The sequence below is a fragment of the Podarcis muralis genome, chromosome 15 (genome assembly GCF_964188315.1).
Source record: "Podarcis muralis chromosome 15, rPodMur119.hap1.1, whole genome shotgun sequence".
Taxonomy (NCBI): Eukaryota; Metazoa; Chordata; class Lepidosauria; order Squamata; family Lacertidae; genus Podarcis; species Podarcis muralis.
In genome coordinates this window covers 12,310,583-12,331,120 of record NC_135669.1, presented here as the reverse complement: position 1 = coordinate 12,331,120, position 20,538 = coordinate 12,310,583, and the positions used below count along the sequence as shown (strand labels likewise).

Sequence of the window (20,538 nt, the reverse complement as noted above, 5' to 3'; positions counted from 1 at the left end):
TGGGGTAGGTGCATGTGTGCTGGGGGTGGGCAGAGGCACGTACGGTGAAGGAGCCGGGCACAGCATCCCAGCCCTCACCACCGACACCACCGGAGTGACTCTGCCCTGCACCGCAGCCAAGCAGGGCTGCGCTGCTCCACCTGCCTGCCCATGCCAGGAGGGGGAGTCTGGCCAAACAACGTGGCACTTGGCGGGCCCAACCAGGTGCCCCCAAGCCGGCACCCCCAGGACAGCGCTGCCTGCTGCTCCTCTCAATGAGCCTCGGTTCCTCCAACACCCGAAGAGGAGCACCTCACAGGGGGGCTTCGTACCCCCTCAAAAATCCATGCCCAGGTCTATGCCTCACCCCGCGCTAAGCCCCTGCTCCTAACAGCACTCAGTGCCCTTAGCAAATTACAATTCCCAAAATTCTTTGGCTGAACCAACCATTGCTTAAAGTGCTATGATGCTGTCTTAAATGTATAGTGCAGACGGAGACCCAGAAAAATATTTTTTTTAAAAAATGATATCTATTAGGAGTTTAAAAGTTACAGTAAGAGAAAAAGAACAATAGAAAATTAAACAAAACAACACATTACCTTACAATACATCAAAAAACAAAAGAAAAACAAAAAACAAAAAACAATACAATAAAACAACGAAAAAACAGAACAAAAACATTTAAAAACACATCTAACCTTTCCATGTCTTTACCCTTCATATACTTGTTTCATCGACCTCCTCACACCTCCCTTTTTTGTATTCTAGTTCAATTACCTATTTCAGCAAGTCCTTTCCATCTTTCTCAATTTTCGTTCTAAAATTTAACTTAAGACAGTCTAACCTTAATTTTCCCACTTTGGTCCATTAACCATCTACTTTTACTTAATTCTTTATAACATTTCTGCTAAAGCCATATAACTTCGTTCCAGCATCCTTCTAACATTCATTAATTTTGCAATATTTCTGTAAATATACTTTAATTTTTTTCCAGTCTTCTTCCACCGACTCTTCTCCCTGGTCTCGGATTCTGCCAGTCATTTCCGCCAATTCCATGTAGTCCATCACCTTCATCTGCCATTCTTCCAGGGTGGGTAGATCTTGTGTCTTCCAATACTTTGCAATAAGTATTCTTGCTGCTGTTGTTGCATACATAAAGAAAGTTCTATCCTTCTTTGGCACCAATTGGCCGACCATGCCCAGGAGAAAGGCCTCTGGTTTCTTCAGGAAGGTATATTTAAATACCTTTTTCATTTCATTGTAAATCATCTCCCAGAAGTTCTTAATCCTTGGGCATGTCCACCAAAGGTGGAAGAACAGAAAAATATTTTAATTCCCCCTCTCCCCCGGTCTTTTGTTGCTGGATTTGGCTATTTGAAGTAAATGAACTTTTCTCAAGTTCAACCCAACCAGAAAGGTCATTTTTCCTTTCTTTGTATCCCTGCAAAAATGTTTTCCCCCTGGTGCTACCACTGAAGCTTCCTGATTCCACCATCTTTCCCACATTTACTGAGCATGACGACGGGCCGGTGTGTAACATTTCAGGAATTTCCTGCTTTTCAACATTTGTTTCTAAAGAAACATCTAAGCATTCCACCCCACCACTTTTTCATCTTAGCCCATTCAGATTCTGTATTACCATCCCAACAAGCAGCAGGAAATGAGAGAACTGGGCAACAGGATTTGGGCTTCGTGGAGGAAAAGAGAGGGCTGGGAAGTATTCATCACTTGGTACAGTGGCTGCAGGTTTTGACCCCTGGAGTGAATGCTGGGGGGGGGGGGCTTTCTTCAAAAGGGGATGTGCATTAGCAACAACTTTGTAAAAGTGGCAGTGTTGCTCCCTTTTAGAGTTCTAGAACCAAATCCCCCGTCATCACACTGCAAAGCTTTTCAAAATAAGAAAGAAAGCATTTCATCATTTCCATGAAATAAACACAAAGAAGGGAGCAGGCAGCATCTAAAATAAACAGCTCCCCTATTATTGCTGATCATCTGAGCAAGCTAATGTGAATTAGTAAGAAAAGCAATGGTTGTTTTTGACCTGCGCAGTTCAGGACCCTTATATCGAAAGGGCTGCCATTCTGCCTATGAACCTGCCCAGACCCTGAGATCATCATCTGAGGCCCTGCTGTGCAAGCCTCCTTCGAGGAAGGCCTGGAGGGTGCAAACGAGAGAATGGGCCTTTTCTCTAACAGCGCCCTGTCTACAGGATGCTCTGCCCAAGAAGGTTGGCTTGCCACTAATGTTGGAATTGTTTTGAAGCCAGAGACGTCTTTGTTTCCCCAGGCATTTGGGTAGTGCCAACAACTGAATGTTTGTTTTGGTGTTCATTTGAAGCTGGATGGGGTGGTTCTCATGGAGATGGACCATTTTATGACACTAAAATCTGTTAGGGATGAGGAAATCTGTCCAGTTCCTCATTTTTCTAGTCCTAAGTTTGGTTCTCCACATTTCCACATCACTTTGCATTTTATTTTTTTAAGTCCTCGTGAAAAATCATCAGCATTTGAGTGCTAATGCATTCATTTATTACATAGAATTTTGCCTAATACTGTATACAGTATTTTGCATGGGGGTTCCATTCCTGGATCCCATGCGCATCAGTAAGTACATATTTCTGTGCCCCGCCCTGTTCCGCTCCATTATGCCCTGCCCCACCCCCATTCTGCCCCATTCCACCCTCTTTCAAGTCCAAAAGGACCTGCATGTCGGCGATCATGCATCATTTGGACACACCTAAAATAGTCCCTGCCTGTACACAACTGGCAAAGCAGATTTTCCTAATATAGTCATACCTCGGGTTACAGGTGCTTCAGGTTGCGTGTTTTCAGGTTGCACACCACGCCGAACCCGGAAGTACCGGAACGCGTGACTTCTGGGTTTCGGCGCTCGCGCAAGTGCAGAAGCACCAAATTGCAACCCGCGCATGCACAGACGCGGTGCTGTGGGTTGCGAATGTGCCTCCCACACGGATCATGTTCACAACCCGAGCATTCACTGTATAATTAATTTTTCTATGTTATTTTCATGAATACTTGCATTTATTTTCATGAATATGTGCATTTTCCCACACATTTTATACAGTGGTTCCTCGGGTTACAAACACCTCAGGTTATAAACACTTCAGGTTGCAGACTCCGCTAACCCGGAAGTAGTACCTCGGGTTAAGAACTTTACCTCAGGATGAGAACAGAAATCGTGCGGTGGCGGCACGGCGGCAGCAGGAGGCCCCATTAGCTAAAGTGGTACCTCAGGTTAAGAACAGTTTCAGGTTAAGAACGGACCTCTGGAATGAATTAAGTTCATAACCAGAAGTACCACTGTATTTTGATTTTATTCTTTGAACAGCCCTGAGACGTGCGGGTATAGGGCGGTATATAAATTCAACAAATAATAATATTGCTTCAGAAATAATAATAATAATAATAATAATAATAATAATGATAATAATGATAATAATAATAATAATATTGCTTCAGAAAGTGTGAATTAGGTTCACCTTTAAATTGAGCTGAAATTTTCTCCTGCCACTGATTCTATGTTTTCAACATGCTTATGTGATTCTCACTATTGCATTTTTACTTGGCAAATTGCTTTGGGAATTTTTGTAATGGAAAGCAATATATCAATTTTATAAACCTGACCTTACCTAACACCTTGAATTGCTATAGTTCACTTGTCTATCTAAGGTCAGAAAAGAAACCACCCAGGTATTTGCTATCATGGTTTCTTAGTCTGCAAATGTTACATCAATAAGTGTGCTGTTTTATGCATTGTTTCAACATTTCTTTCCATTGAAATGCATGGAAGTTAATTACATAATTATTGGCATAATTATATTAGTTTTGGCCACAGCACATAGTAAAATAGCAGAAGCTGAACTGTAGCAGAAAAGAAACAGTGCCGATTGTGATGGGCTCAGGACAGGATGGAAATCACTGCCTCCTTACATTCTTTGTCTCCAAACATCCCAGAATGCCAAACAAAGCAAACCCAGATCAAAAGATCACATGTTCTTAGATCCCACTGTGTACCAATGGCAAATTAAATATTTTGTTTGGAGCTCCAGATGTGTTGCAACTACTTGCACAACAGTAGTGCAGTAATATTAAGCATTTCATTGGACAGAATTCTGAAGGCAAAGTTAGGAAGACAAGTGTTTTTTATCACTGCTCCTCGGGGATAACCTAGCAACCCAAATTTCCTAAATTAAGCCAATAGTGCTCAGGGGAAAGTTAGGATTCAGTGGGCTCACTTTATATTTGCCTTACCTACGCTACAATTTTAAGCAAATTTATTCAAAATTTGGAAGGAAGCTCCAGTATGTCCAGTGTGGCTTATTTCTGACTTACAAGTTAAGCCCTGTTTAGGGAAGTTTTTAATGATTGTGTTTTAATGTGTTTTTAACCTTCTGTTGAAAGCCGCCCAGAGTGGCTAGGGAAACCCAGGCAGATGGGTGGGGTAGAAATAAAATAATAATAATAATAATAATAATAATAATAATAATAATAATAATAATAATAATAAAGTGTGTTAGGACCACAGCCGTAACAGTAAGGGCCATTGAACACAGTGAAACTTGCACATTTACCTAGGACAAACCCCACTGAACACTCGCAGAGGGACTGACTTCTGACTCAAGTAAATATGCCAAAGTTTTCACTGTGAGTGAACATAGCTAAGATCCATTCCATTCCAGGCTTTAAAAAATGCAGAGATTTCTTTTTAATCAATCAGTTTGATGATAGGTTTTTGTTTTTGTTTTGCAAAACGACAGGAAACGAGATGAACATGACCCAGGATCCAGATGACATTTGCAAAACATCTCAAATTTTACGGCGGGGTGCCAATGTGAAAAAAATGTTGGGAGGGGGACCCAGGTAAGCCCCACCCTGCATAATTGATCACATGATGTGGTGCGTGCACACCATTTGAATGGCAATGCGCTTCAACTTGGGGGGCAGCACCCTCAAATATTTTATTGGGAGGCTGAATCGTGTTACTGGGAAATTTGGGGTTCCTTCTCCTATAAATTTAGCTCAGGACGCGGGTGGCGCTGTGGGTAAAAGCCTCAGCGCCTAGGGCTTGCCGATCGGAACATCGGCGGTTCGAATCCCCGCGGCGGGGTGCGCTCCTGTCGCTTGGTCCCAGCGCCTGCCAACCTAGCAGTTCGAAAGCACCCTCGGGTGCAAGTAGATAAATAGGGACCGCTTACTAGCAGGAAGGTAAACGGCGTTTCCGTGTGCTGCGCTGGCTCGCCAGAGCAGCGATGTCACGCTGGCCACGTGACCCGGAAGTGTCTCCGGACAGCGCTGGCCCCCGGCCTCTTGAGTGAGATGGGCGCACAACCCCAGAGTCTGTCAAGACTGGCCCGTACGGGCAGGGGTACCTTTACCTTTACCTCCTATAAATTCAGGGGGTTGTTGAAGCAATGAAGAACGCTGGGGAAGAGAGCCCCCCCCCCCTTCAGGCTAGTCTTACAGGGTAATCCGAAACATGTGAACTGAAAAGCACAGCCTTCTTGCTTCAATAGACCTTACTCCCACAAAAGTGTGTGCAGGACCACAGCCTTCATCATAGTTTTCCAAGTACGCTCAGAAACTTAATCAAAGATTCTCTCCTTTCCATTGGGCTGGGAGGGGAGGGTGGAGATCTGCCCCCAGATTCTAAACCCCTTTGACTGCATAAGTAAAAGCTTCCCCTAGTCCGGATGGATCCTGATCACTCACCTTGCATCAGCAGAAACACTGCCCAAACTATGAGCTTCTGTAGCACAGGGCTCACCGCTCCTGCCATGCTTGTCTAGTTGCAGAAACTTCTTCTTGATGGAACTGGGCAGCCAGGGAGACTGGCTGGACCCTGCACTCACTTGCCTCCTTTTCTGCCGGTCAGTTCCACTGGGGGCTTTTGTTGTCTCTCTGCTCCAAGACGCACAAGCACAGGGACTCTGACACAAACAAATTTGTCAGCTCCAAACATTTCTTCAAGCCACTTCCTCCCCTCTTGGTATCAGCGCGTATTTTCCCGGACTGTTCAAAGGATACCGGAAGGGGTGGGTGTGAATTTCAGGGCCTCCTCTCCTCCAGCTCAAAACTACAGCTGCTGGAAGACCCCACACCAGAAAAAGGACTGTTTGCACCAACTTTCCTATTTGTTTTCCCCCTGTAGGACCTGGAATCTGCTGGCTCCTAAGTCAAGGAATTGCTCTCTGTCTTTAAAAAGTTCCCCTCCCCTCCCCTCCCCTCCCCGCCTCTTTTCCTTCAATTATATCTACTTCAGCCTTCCTTGTACAAAGACAATGCTCTGAAAATATGAAGTTTTTCCCAGAATGGGAGTGAAGCCAATGGGTTTTATTTAGCTATCCAACAAGCAATGCAATTTGTAAGTGAATAATAATAATAATAATCTAAGAAAGGGTTGGCCAAACTATGAAGGCATACATTTCAAAAACTGGCAGAGGGGTAAAAAACACCCCCCCCCCCACACACACACATTCTTGCTTTACAATAAGAAAGAATCCTAAGGAGTCCACAAAATATGAACACCACTTCCCAAAATGCAAATGATGTTTGAAAGCTTTGTTTCGAATATTCCGCTTTCTTGTTTTTAAGCAGACTCTTAAATTCCAACTACTCTTGATCAAATTGTCCATGGATTCCTCTGATGGTTTCTTGTGAGAATCCCTAATTGTCTTAGCAAGAACTTTCTCGGCCACTTGAGAAAGCTTTGTATCAAAATATAATTCCCCTCCAATTAAAAACGAATGGTGCATTTTAAGCAGTATAAATGTGCACTATTTGTAGCAAAGTTTCACAGAGTTGGAAGGGACCCTGACGATCATCTAGTCCAACCCCCCTTGCAATGCAGGAATATGCAGCTGTCCCATACTGCAATCGAACCTGCAACCTTGGCATTATCCGCACCACGCTCTAACCAACTGAGCTTGCTGTGCAACATTTCACTCTTGACGTATTAAATTTCATCACCTTTCAAAATTCATTGCATACTAACATAGAAGAATAACCTGCTTCCTATGTAAGATGCTTCATTTCATTCCTGGTCCCTGCTTTCTGAACTTCCCCCACCCCAAGAGTCAGCACTCCATGCCCACTGAGCAGGCCCAGTCCTTATGGGGCTGGTTTTCAGTTTACCCCTTTTTTAGGTGTTTTTCTTTTTATCTAAAGTTCTTTTGTGGGTTAATTCTGCAAACCATGGGTTTTCTCAATGCCTGCTGATGGTGCTGTTTGGGCTATTTTGGATGCAGGTGGCACTGTGGTCTAAACCACTGAGCCTCTTGGGCTTGCAGATCGGAAGGTCAGCGGTTCAAATCCCCATGATGGGGTGAGCTCACCTTTGCTCTGTCCCAGCTCCTGTCAACCTAGCAGTTTGAAAGCACACCAGCTCAAGTAGATAAATAGGTACCACTGCGGCGGGGAGGTCAACAGCATTTCCATGCTCTCTGGCTTCTGTCATAGTGTTCTGTTGGACCAGAAGTGGTTTAGTCCTGCTGGCCACATGACCCTGAAAGCTGTCTGTGGACAAACACCAGCTCCCTCAACCTGAAAGCAAAATGAGCGCCGCATAACCACAGTCACCTTTGACTGGACTTAACTGTCCAGGGGTCCTTTACCTTTTCACATAAGAATTGGTGTTCAGAGAACGAGCTCACTATTAGCGCGGGTGGTGCGACTTTCCAATGTATGCACCCAGTTTCCCCAGAACTTTTGAGTGTTATTTCTAATCACCGTGATAGGATCTCTGTACCAAAGAGCTATGGCAATGTTTTCTAAACTTGGGTCTCCTGCTGTTTTTGGACTACAGCTCCCATCAGCCCCAGCTAGCAGGACCATTGGTCAGGGATGATAGGAATTGTAGCCCTAAAACAACTGGAGACCCAAGTTTGGGGAATACTGGGCTATGGCATATCAACTGTGAGTTTGAAGGGGATTTTTTCAACAGCAGTTGCTCATGATACAGGACAAACACACAGCTTTTAGACACCCTTTCAATTCCAACAGCTGTTCGCCGCCTAACACATGGGGCTGCTGTTTGAGAATCACTTGTCCATGCTCCACCCACCATGCTTTAGGAATGTAGAACTAATTCTGCGGTCCTCAGAAGAAAGTCGCTGTGGTATGGTGGTTAGGGTGTCAGCTTTGGGGCTGGAAGAGCAAGGGTTCAAATCCCCACTTGACCATGAAGCTCACTTGGCAATCACTGATAGACTTGTTGTGAGCATAATATGGAGAAGGGGAGAACCCAAGCTAATCACATTAAGCTGCTAAGGGGAAAGGTGGGGAGGTAGATGCAATAATCATTCAGATGCAATACATCCCTATTCATAGATTGTGCACCTTATTGTCATACAAAATCTTGCAACCAGCTGGAATTTGCCAAGGTCCTCTGAACAGACAATGGCAGGATGTTGCACGCAAGTGGCAGGAAGTGTTATGAATGATAAACCTAAATAATAATAATAATAGCATGTTTAAGGAGAAGCAAATTGAGCCACAAAAGGCCAGAATCATAAAAGCATGAGGACAAAGGTCGGAAGTTTGCATTAATCACAGAAAACGTGTGCTCCCTCTTGCGATGGGAGGGACAGCCAACACAATCGCATAGACCTTACTAATTTAGCATTGTTTTGTAAAGAAACTATCTGGAGCAGCCAAGACAAAATCTAGGCAGGTGTGATCAAATAACAAGCACTTATCTTATTTCAGCTTGAATTTGTCTCAAGGTCTTTCACCCTGTCCCTGAAATGAAGAGCAGCAACTAGGAACAAGTAGACATGGCAATTTCTGCTTCTCACCTTTCCAATCTTAAGCCCAGTTCTCCATATTTCAACATCTGTTGGTGATTTTCTTTTTAATAATAAAAATAAAACCCTCCTGAAAATTCATCAGGATTTCAGTACGAACTTCTCCTGAAATAAACATTTTTGTATGCCATTTTGCCTAATTTCCGTAAAGTGCATTTTCCCTAGCATAATGCTTTTTAAAAATGTTCCCCCACCCGTTAATATATGTATTTCTATGCACAGTTTGTCCCAATATATGCCCTTTTAGTACACTTTACTTGGCTGGAAAACTGCATTGCAAAATTCGGCGAACTGCAAATTTTGAAGGATGTCTGCCTTTCGGTTCATGTATTGTTTCAGAAAATGTGAATTAGGTTGGTTGGCCTTTAAATGCAAACTGACGCACATGGGGGCCAGGAATGGGACCCACACACAAAATGGCCATTGCCTATACTTTTGATGAAGAAGAGACTGTCCCATCTCCAATAGAGGCTGCTGCTGCTGCACTGTCAAAGAGTTTTGATTGTTAACATGTTTCTTCCCTGTGATTTCCAATCATTGGTTATACTCTTGCCTGATGGCGAGAATAAGTCACCTCTATCTTCTGCACAACAGCCCTTCAGGTATCTGAAGGCAGCTTTTTTTGCCAGCTGACCTAGTGTTAGGAATTCCTATCTGGTTTTTGTTGTCTTTTTTTCCTGTTCTGTTTTTAATGTTCCATAATATAAGCTTATTGGGACAGCCTAAACTGTTATAAGGGACGCGGGTGGCGCTGGGACACGGGTGGTGCTGTGGGTTAAACCACAGAGCCTAGGACTTGCCGATCAGAAGGTCAGCAGTTTGAATCCCTGCGACGGGGTGAGCTCCCGTTGCTCGGTCCCTGCTCCTGCCAACCTAGCAGTTCGAAAGCACGTCAAAGTGCAAGTAGATAAATAGATACCACTCCGGCGGGAAGGTAAACAGTGTTTCTGTGCGCTGCTCTGGTTCGCCAGAAGTGGCTTAGTCATGCTGGCCACATGACCCAGAAGCTGTACGCCGGCTCCCTCGGCCAATAAAGCAAGATGAGCGCCACAACCCCAGAATCGTCCGCAACTGGACCTAATGGTCAGGGGTCCCTTTACCTTTACCTTTTAAACTGTTATAAATACATCCACAAAAAATCCTGGGAATAGTGGCTTGTTAAGGATGCTGAGAGTGGTTAGGAAACCCCTATTCCCACCAGAAAGTTGCAGTTTCCAGAATGGTTTAACCATCAATCTCTCTTACCAGGGAACTAGGGGGATTGTATCCCGTGCTAGTCCTTCTCATTGATGTTAGTGGGACTAAGGTGAGAGTATGAAATTAAAAATAATAATAATTGCAGTGCAGAGTGCTTCTGCTGAAGGTTCCATGGAGTTAGCCACACGCTTTTCCAGACCCCACCATTCCATTCCCTCAATTTTCCATTTCCTCTGCCAATAAAAACTCGGTGTTTTGTAGCCAGTGAGCATCCTTGGTCCTCTTTGGACACAGTGGAGGGTTGGGCAGAGTCCAACACCCTGATGTGGATTTAAATAATTTCTCCCTCTCTCATCACATCAATCATTTGATGAATGGATGGGGGAAGGTAGCTCCCCTGCTCAGCTGGTTTGCACTGATCCACTGAGGAAGGGCTGTGTGCATTTGCAGATGCAAGATTGTGCATGAGTGAGTGGGAAGGGCAACTTAGAGAGTGTAAGATAGCCACACCCACCCATTGGTATTCAGACCAATACGGTATAAAGCATGCCTTGTTTTCAGCAGGATTACATCACTGTTAACTAATCAAGTTGAAACAGCTTTATTTCCCTGCCACCCACTGATGTTTCCAGAAAGCTAATATAATTCTTTTCCAGAAGGTGTGCTGTTTTGGAACCTAAAAGCAGCAGCGTGGAAGAGGTTAAGTTTATTTTGGGGCCTTCCCAAAAGGCCTATCTGAATTACTCATCCTGATTTAGCACTTTCCACTCCTGCGGAGGCAAAGCTTCCATGGTTCCTGTTATGTTTGGGGAGCAGCCACAGCTCTAAGGCAGTCATGTGTCCTGTTTTACAGAGTCCTCTTTTTCAAAGAGTCCTCTATTTGAAGAGTCAGATTCTGGTTTAAAGAGGACGGACCGTAAGAAGGGAGACAATAGACCTTGACGTTGCCCGTCAACAGTGAGCACATGGGCAGGAGAAAATACAAGCATGCAGGTCGCATGGTCAGAGCGATCTTCCCCACTTTGGTGAGATGGTTGGCATTTCTGCTTAAATTATTTGTGTATTTATTTAAGTTATGAACTGCTTCCCGCAAAACACCCTGAAGCAATTTAACAAGGAATACATCATCAGGAAAAACAACAGCAACCTTATAATAAAAACAATTCTGGATCTAATACAGGCACAGACTTGGAAGAATGTTACTGCAGTGGTACCTCAGGTTAAGTACTTAATTCGTTCCAGAGGTCTGTTCTTAACCTGAAACTGTTCTTAACCTGAGGTACCACTTTAGCTAATGGGGCCTCTTGCTGCCACCGCACCGCCGGAGCACGATTTCTGTTCTCATCCTGAAGCAAAGTTCTTAACCCAAGGTACTATTTCTGGGTTAGCGGAGTCTGTAACCTGAAGCATCTGTAACCTGAAGCGTCTCTAACCCGAGGTACCACTGTAATTGTTTCTAAATGTGTATCTATAGATATAAATTAGCATGTACTGTACAAATGTTATGCTGATTGGTGATATACAATGACTTCTGCCCCTTTCCACACAATGAGATAAGTGCTTTGCATGCAGAAGGACCCATGTTTAATCTCTAGCATCTCCAGGTAGAGCACACTATGGTAGGAGGTCAAGTGCCTGATACTCTGGAGAGTTTCTGCTAATTGTAGTCCAGCCTTATGCAAGCTGCTGTCCTCCAGATGTTGTTGGCCACATCTTGCATCAGCCCCATCCAGCATGACCACTAACTGGGGATGCTGAGAGTTATGCTCCAAAACATCTGGAGATCTCCAAATAGACCAAGGGTCTGTCTCAGTTTGAGGCATGTTCACCTCTACTTTCAACTGCAGCACTTTCAAGTCATTAAAGAGGGAGTCCACATTACAGTGAGACATCCCCTCCCCCCCCCAAAAAAAAATTATATCCCATATAAATCCCTGGAAAGAAGGATTGTTGTCAAATCAGTCTGAGAACTGTAGCTCTGGGATGGGAACAGGGGTCCCATAACAACCCTCAGCACCCTAAACAGCCATGGCTTCTCTCAAAGAAACATGGGAAATGTAGTTTCTTTAAGTTCCTGAGAGTTGCCAGAAGATCCCTAATCTCCTCCCAAAGCTACAATCCTCAGGGTGGTTTAACAACAATCCCTCTTCCCAAGGAAATCTGGGATTTGTAGTTCTGGGAGGAGATCAGAGATCTCCTAGCAACTCTCAGGAACTTTAACAAACTACACTTCCCATTTTTCTTTGAGGGATGCCATGGCTGTTTAGAGTGTCAGGATACTGCTATGAGTGGGGCCTAGCTTAGTTTCACTATCTTCAATGAGTCTATGAGTAGGGCTAATGTTGGATACAACCCAATATTGGTGGCTCAATATCCAATTCCCCCAGGTTCTCTGGGAAGAGAGATTGATGGTTAAACCATTCTCAAAACTGTAGTTCACTGGTGGGGGAGCAAAGATCTCCTAACCACTACCAGCACCCTTTAATAAATACTGTTCCTGGGATTCTTGGGGGAAACCATGGCTGTGGTATAATGAATGAAAGGCACAGGGCAGGATTTTGTTACCGTTATTGAGACATGGGCTGTTCCAAGCTGCAGTTTGCCCAGGGATCCATTAGGTGGCACTTTGAAATTAGCCCAGAAACTACTGAAGCCCCTTCATATGATGCTGGAAACATATCCTAAAGATGCCTCCTGTCTACATAGCTGGTAAAAATGTGGCCCGCCTGCTCCCAAATGCTGCAAGGGGGAGTAAAATATAGGAAGCATGTGTGAGCCATATGCAGAGCATGCATAAACTTGCTATGCATTGTGCAAATTCCCACAATTAATATAACTACAAAATTATCTTCCTGGCCCAAAAATACTGAGGTGACCAACTGAAATTTAAAAGCCTCAGCATTCACATGATCACTCATAGTCTTTCAGTTGCTTTGGGGTAGCAGTTGCCATTTGAAGATACATGTTGACATGTACTGCTGCCATGTAAGGCTGTATACACATGACACCTTCGAATCACATTCTTTCCCTGAAAGAATTCTGGGCCCTCTAGTTTGTTAGCCCATAATTCTTTGAGGGTTGCATACATCCTATACCTTTAAAGCACCTTCAAATCATGTTTTCCCCTCTCAAAGAATTCTGGGCACTGTAGTTTCCCCCTCACAGAGTTACAATTCCCAGCAACGCTTAACAAACTACAGTACTGTAAATCACCCCAACTTTGTTCCGCCAAGCTGAGATGCAGCTAATCCTACAATCCCTTGTGCATAGGAATGGCCTCTTTCCCATGTATTAGGCTTGCAAATTAAGGCCCCTGCACTCTATAAGCAATGCTCTGGGCTTTGTTGTATTCTGTTATCAAACACTGGCACAATGGCCTAGTATCAGCAGCAAAGTGCTACATGAGGCACAGGGCATAGCGTGCATTGCGATGGCGCATTGTGATGGCCTGTGACCCTCGATACACGTGACACAACAACCTCCCATTGATTCCAGAAGAAGTCAAATGTGAGAGAATCAGATTTCTCCTCTGAAAGTCACGTGATCACTCCATTGAGGCAGTTCCATTCCAACCTGTACTTTGCAAAGGGCGATTCTTGTATTCAGATGACTAGGGATGGGGGGGGGGGATATGGCTCGATTCACATTTAAATGCAAACCAACCTAATTCACACTTTCTGAAACAAAAACAGAGCCATGCTTCGAAATGTGCATTCCTCTGAATTTTGCAATGCAGATCTCTGGCCAAGGAATGTGTACAGAAATGCATATAAAAGAGTAGTGTGCATGAAATTGCATATATTAGTGACAATAACAGAGAAAGATGCATTTTATCAAGCATCATATAATTTATAATTTCACCAAATTAATTAATTAATTAATTAATTAATTAATTAATTGCTATAAACTTGTTATTACAAGATTTCAAGGTTTCGCACATGAATATCACTCAGTGCACCTTGCGAACATGGTGCGTGTCATACAGCGATTGTAACACATCCCTCTCTGATTAACAATTATCACATCTGCTAGAGCCAAACTTTTACACAGATTCGTTCCATTGGGGATAAAATCAATAAAGCAGCCTTCCCCATCCCGGTGCCCTCCTAAAGGTTTTGAAGCACAACTCCCCTTGCTCACACCCAGCATGTGTTGGCCACGGTGACTGGGACTGATGTGAGTTGCAGTCGAAAACATCTGGGGGGATCTCAGGATGGGGGAAGGCTGAACATAAAATGGAAATAAACAAAGCACTCCATACATTTCCTTTGGAAACTAAAGTGCTACGGCAGCAACTGAGTATGCACAGAGATGGTGGTGTTTGACTGTTTACTCATGCCAACTCATGCCTCTTAATAATAATATAAAAAGATTCTCTAAGCAGTGAACAACTATCATCATTCACACAAAGAGTTCAGCCCTTCATCTTGCTTATCATGATCAGCCTACAGTTAGGTTGTTTTAGCCTCAGTGTAATTTGCAGCACCATTAAAACACCCAGGTAATTTCTTTCTTTTAATCATAGGGTTGGATCCAGACTAAGTTAGCCGAACTTAGTTCTGATTGAAATCAGTTAGACTTGGCTTAGGATAAATCCCATTTATTGCAATGGGAACTACGTTCAACAAACTTAGTTGGGATGCATCCCACACTTTTCAGGGGCTTCCAAGATAGGAATAAACAATGGCAAAAAGAAAAGAAATCAGTTCATTTGAGAGTTCAGCATCAATGTCCAAAGACAACAGAGAGATGCAACTGTCTTTTCACTGACTTTCAGAGCAGAGCCATGACCTCTGTGTTACTGAATAGTGAATACGAGGTCCTCCCTCCCTCCCTGTAAAAAGTCTTCCCAAGACCTAAAACATAGGTCCAGTCCTCATAGCGTAGCTTTATTTTGAACACTGTTATAATGATACAACCCTTTACATTAATGTTCTGCAGTCACAGATTATTCGTTCCGTGGCTGGGCTACTGAGAAATCATTTCTAAAACATAATTAAAAATAGTACGACACTTTTGTAAAACTGCACTGAAGGTTGAAATGCAGCCAGCAGTATTCACATTTGGTCTTTTGCCCAGGTAAGAAGCAGTTAAGAGAATATTGGGTTTTCTGCAAAAAAAAAAAAAAAAAAAAAAAAAAAAAAAAGCATAATGACCAAACACTCTATCAAAAGCCCTTATGAGCTGGGAGTCAACACAAACATTTCAGAGGATTTATCTATCCCTATCCCATCACATGGCATAAATCCCACTGGGCTGGGCACCATTTCAGTGGGAAAATCTCCTCCACAAAACTCCACGGAAACTAATAGGGGACTGAACAAGAGCTCTTCCATAGGAGAGCTTTCTGCTGGATCCCCACTATTTCACCGTTCTTCCTTTGCACGCTTTCCCGCATCTCTCTCCCTGTTTCCCCATCTTATTTCCTTAGTCTCTGCCCCAAAGGCCTTATAATCCATCCCAAATGATGCAGGAAATTTTTTTTGGGGGGGGGGGAACGGCACACCCATAAGTGTCATAATAAAAGAAAAACACCACCTTCTGCTCCTCCAGTCATCTTTGGCAGTTCTCTCTTCCTCAGGTTTCGATACAAAACTGCTTGCGTGCTACAAAAGCACATGGGGTCTCCTTTCGCAAGTGCACACATCCGTGGCGCCGCCATAGCCTGCGCACCAACCGCGCCACTGTTTCCACAGACCACGGCTTTGACTGACATTTATTGCAGCAATCCTACAGCTGTCATTATTCCTCCATGGCGCGTTTCCTAGGAGGCTCTGATCGCCAGCCCCAGAGCTGAACTCAAACAGGTGGGCCGCAATGCCCACTGGCAAGTCAGCGCAGGCCTATAACCTATAACTTGGCGGGGTTTGTTTGGTTTTTTGTTTCCCCCTGAAAAGAAAGGTGGGGAGGGGTGTTCTCTTACCTCTTAGCCTGTGCCTCTGCCTAGGCTGGCGGCTGTGGCGAAGCTGCCGCGTCTGCCTGCTGGGCACCTGTGGGGCTTTCCTCGCTTGCTCTGCCAGGCAGGTGCACCGGCATTGGCATGTCTGAGCCCCCCAAACCCAGGGGAGGAAGGCGAAACCCAGCAGGAGAACTTCGGGCAGCATCCTGCAGAGGAGAAGGCACCAAGGGGGGAAGATGCTGGCTCCAGGGGGGGAAACAAAGTCCCCTCTAGTAGCATGCAAGGAATCCAAAGAAACTCTTGTCCAGATGCCCAAGAAGCCTTGGGGGCAGGTTGTGCCCCCCCTCCTTCCCCTTCTCTCTCTCTCTCTCGCTCTCTGCTTGCGCCTGCACAGCTCTGCCTTCTGCTTAGCCCAAGCCCTCTGTTTGGGAAATTATTTGGAATTAGTTATTAAGCATGTTTTCCAACTGCTTTTGTATTTCCCCCCTTCTTTTTTAACTGGGGGAACAATGAGGGAAGGAAAGCATATAGGCACCATGCTGTGAGCGGGCTAGTCCCCTGAACCATCTGTGACATCAGAAAGCGGGGAGGGGGGCATATCCACTGGGATCTCTCTCACACACTTTTCTCTCCCCCCCACCTTACACAATATTGTGAAGAACTAAATTAAATGATCAATGAAGAAAAGGGAAACATTCTTTGTGGCTTCCTTCTTGAAGGCCAGACATTTCTCATTTTTTTTTAAAAAAAACCCTATCCCCAACCTTCCTTCCTTCCTTCCCTCCCTCCCTCTTTTTTTTTAACCTCCGTGCAAAATGCCTTCTATCTCCCACCCCCCTTGGGGAGAAGGCAAGGAAAAGTTGAGTTCCAGCCATCCTGGCGAGGGGAGATTGACTACATAAAAGAAGGCTCAGTGCTTTGTCTGGGGGGGGGGGTGGAAGGAGTGTTTTCAAACAAAATTGACCATCCTCTGATAGATTTAACCGCTTGTCGGCTGCTCCTTTGTCAACCTGGCTGGGGAACTGGGCGTCTTGAAGGGAGCCTGAAACATTTTCATTTGTCACGAGAGGCACAACATGCCCGAGACAGTTACAATTACATTTATTGCACTAGGGCCAATTATTTCATCATTCCATTGCTGAGAATCCAAACATCTCAATTGTTCTCACCGTTGCTGGTGTTGCACCCTTCTCCTTAAAAAAAAAAGAAAAAACAACCACTTGTTTCCTGGGAGGTAGGTTCTGGGGTTTTTTTAATGAACTCGAACACATTCAACAAACTAAATTAGCCTAAAGAAATTAATACCCATTTAACTCCCAAATGCACAAACCATCCATCACTCTTACTCCTTATTAACTATGCTGCCCTCATGCCTCACACCCAACTTAGCACCTCCCAATTGAGGAATGTCTTTCTCTCCCACTCCTGGACGAGCTACCAACACACCAGTCCAAGCTGCCTGGTCGTGTTTTACAAGGAGCCGAGCTGAGGGCTCCTGTTCCCAGTGTCAAGTAAGCAAATGTGGCTCTTTCCTATCTGATTTCATGCTGTTTGTTGCAAATACAGAAATGTAAGAAGAGCCTCAATGAATTGGACCAAAGTTCTATCTACTGCAGCATCCTTTTCCCCACCATTGGCCAAACAGGCGCCTCCAGGAAGCTCTCAAGTAAGCCATGGTGCTCTCCTGTGCCCCGGTCCCACCACTACAAAGTTCCTAACACAGTTCAAACTTTGGATCATTTGCGTCTTGTCTCACCATTGCGCTTTGATCGTAGAACTTTTTGGCTTTGTAGCTTTGCCAGAAAGGTAGCAAGCCTTACTTTGTAAAAAGCATCTGTGTAGATCTACCAGGTCCTACTCGCTATCTCCAACTCCTCGAAAGATTCCATCAAAGGTGTCCCCCCAAAAATTTACACATCACTTGGGAAGACAGGCAAACTAATATCAGTGTATTGGAAGAAGCAAAGATCACCTGTCTCGAAGCAATGGTTCTTCAACATCAACTTCGTTGGACTGGTCATGTTGTGTGGATGCCTGATGATCGTCTTCCAGAGCATACTCTATTCTGAACTTAAAAATGGCAAGCGTAATGCTAGGTAAAGGTAAAGGTACCCCTGCCCGTACGGGCCAGTCTTGACAGACTCTGGGGTTGTGCGCCCATCTCACTTAAGAGGCCAAGGGCCAGCGCTGTCCGGAGACACTTCCGGGTCACGTGGCCAGCGTGACAAAGCCGCATCTGGCGAGCCAGCGCAGCACACGGAAACACCGTTTACCTTCCCGCCAGCAAGCGGTCCCTATTTATCTACTTGCACCCGGAGGTGCTTTCGAACTGCTAGGTTGGCAGGCGCTGGGACCCGAGCAACGGGAGCGCACTCCTTTCGATCGGCAAGCCCTAGGCGCTGAGGCTTTTACCCACAGCGCCACCCGCGTCCCTACAGCGTAATGCTAGTGGTCAACAAAAGAGGTTTACAGACTTTCTCAAGGCAAATCTTTAAAAAATGTAGTATAAACACTGACAACTGGGAAACACTGGCTTGCAAACACACCAGTTGGAGAACAGCCTTTACCAAAGGTGTCGTGGGCTTTGAATACACTCAAACCCAGGACGAAAGGGAGAAACGTGCTAGGAGGAAGGCACGCTTGGCAAATCCACACTGTGATCAACTCCTGCCCAGAAACCTATGTCCCCACCGTGGAAGGATGTGTGGATCCAGAATTTGCCTCCAAAGTCACTTACGGACTCATTGTTAAAACCATGTTTATGGAAGACAATCTTGGCTATAAGTGATCACCTAAGAAGAAGAAGATATCTAACAGGAGCCAAAGAATGGGACTTCTGTGCTCTGCAAACCTCATAGAGACTCTTCCATGGATACCAATATTCATAGATTTGTTCTTAAAACAGAAGCGTGAACCTGCACCTCCTGCACATCTGTCCTTTCTTACTCTTCCTTCTAATTTCACTATTGCATTTTTCTTTTTGCATTCAAGGTCAGTTGTGGATTGCAATACCTGAGATAAATGGATACCAAATCTTCTGGTATTGGATCTTGTGTGTATCCAAGGCCGGAGAGCCAGAAAGCAGTGTTCTTGCTTCAAGAGTTATGATAAAGGCCCCATTTGCCCACGGTGTGTCCACTAGGCTCTTCTGCTCAAAGGATTTGCATGTGTTTGTGGTGTCATCGGGCAGAAACAAATGGATCCCTCACCTTGCCTATAGTGGATCCTTCATCTCTCTCTGTCTTCCTACACTTCCCCATCCTGTTTTCCTTTTCTTGCCTCTGTTTCCATCCCGCTTTCAGTTGAGAAGGCTCCCCAAGGTAGCTTTCACATAGTAACATACAGCTAACATTGGGGTTACTTCCCTCTCTCCAGTACACAGCATTGCTCTGCGGTTGACTGCTCCCTGCCCCCCCAAAATAATAGCAATAATCAAGTTATTCTCGGGTTATTATGGCCATTGCCACTGCCTCTCATTCCATTTCACACCAAGGATTACTTGCGACTGGGTGGACAGTTACCTGACTGTGCCGCTCGCATTATCTTCCTCTTGAGACTGCAGGTTTTTTCACCATCCAAGGACAGGGAGTTAGAGCCAAGTGCAGCCGCTGTGTCGCAGGTAGGGGTAGGGAAGAACTTTGATTCAGTTTGCATTTCAAGGCAACCTTACCTAATTCGCACTTCTGAAACAATGCACAAACCGAAACAAAGTTTTACTTTGAAAGCCTCTGAATTTTTCAATGCCGTTTTCTAGGCAAGTATTCTGCACAAAAAATGCATATACTAGCGCAAATTTTTGCACATAAATTCATACATTAATGAAAACAACTAACAAAACAGACATTCTATTACTGGAGATTGCTTTGCAAAAATGTTATATTAGGCAAAACAGAATTGTGTATTGGGAGAAATTTGCATTACAATCCTGGTGAATTTTGAGAGGAATTTTTTTAAAAAATTAAAGAAATGCAAACTGACGTGGAAATATGAGAAACTGAAAGAAACAAAAAATGACAGATGCACTCATTCTTGGCCTCAGGCAAGCTGCTGGCGGTTAACTGGATGGTCAGTGGGTTGGCTATTATATCTTAGGCATATATCGAAAATAACAATGGGTTGAATCCAATCCTATGTAGAGTAGACCCATTGAAATCAATAGACATGGCTTACTTAGGTCCATTAATTTCAGTGGATCTACTCCAAGTAGACATTAGTTGGATATGACTTAGTAATAATAATAATAATAATAATAATAATAATAATAATTTGTAAAGTCCTTAGAAGTAAGAGAGCATCTGTCTTTGTGTCCCGTCCTAAGGAAGCTTCTTCAAGCCAATTGCAGGTGATCGCCACCAATCACAAGTCATGTTTCTGATGAGCTAAACCACCAACAACAAAGTGAAGCATGGATTCTCATTGGTGGACAAGGTTGTTGTTAGTGTGGCTCTGCTGCCATGTCTTTACAGACTACATGTGCTCAAATCCAAGGCCTCTCTCCTTACAGACTCCGGCTGCCTGATAGATGTGGGAACTGGGATCGCGGTCTTAGACATGAGATGACCTCAGCGTTTTCCTTGAGCACAACACCTCCCCAGGCCAGCTGGGGGGGGGGGTCAAGTAGAAAGGTCAACACAAAGGGCAA

General features: G+C 44.4%; 1 protein-coding gene across 7 annotated transcripts in view; it reads right to left on the bottom strand.

Annotated features, from left to right (window-relative positions):
- ROBO4 (roundabout guidance receptor 4) overlaps nucleotides 1-16,608 on the bottom strand; it is a 105,780-nt gene extending 89,172 nt beyond the window's left edge. For 4 of the 7 annotated variants that reach the window (XM_028707703.2, XM_028707702.2, XM_077919926.1 and 1 more), the window contains exon 1: nucleotides 15,921-16,606. In XM_028707703.2, the coding sequence (XP_028563536.2) occupies nucleotides 15,921-16,101 (181 nt within the window). In that variant the 5' untranslated portion in view covers nucleotides 16,102-16,606. Of the gene's footprint in view, nucleotides 1-5,708; nucleotides 6,136-15,920 lie in introns of those variants that run through there. The other 3 variants (XM_028707704.2, XM_077919928.1, XM_028707705.2) reach the window with 3 other exon arrangements.
- Between the last annotated feature and the right edge of the window lie 3,930 nt (nucleotides 16,609-20,538).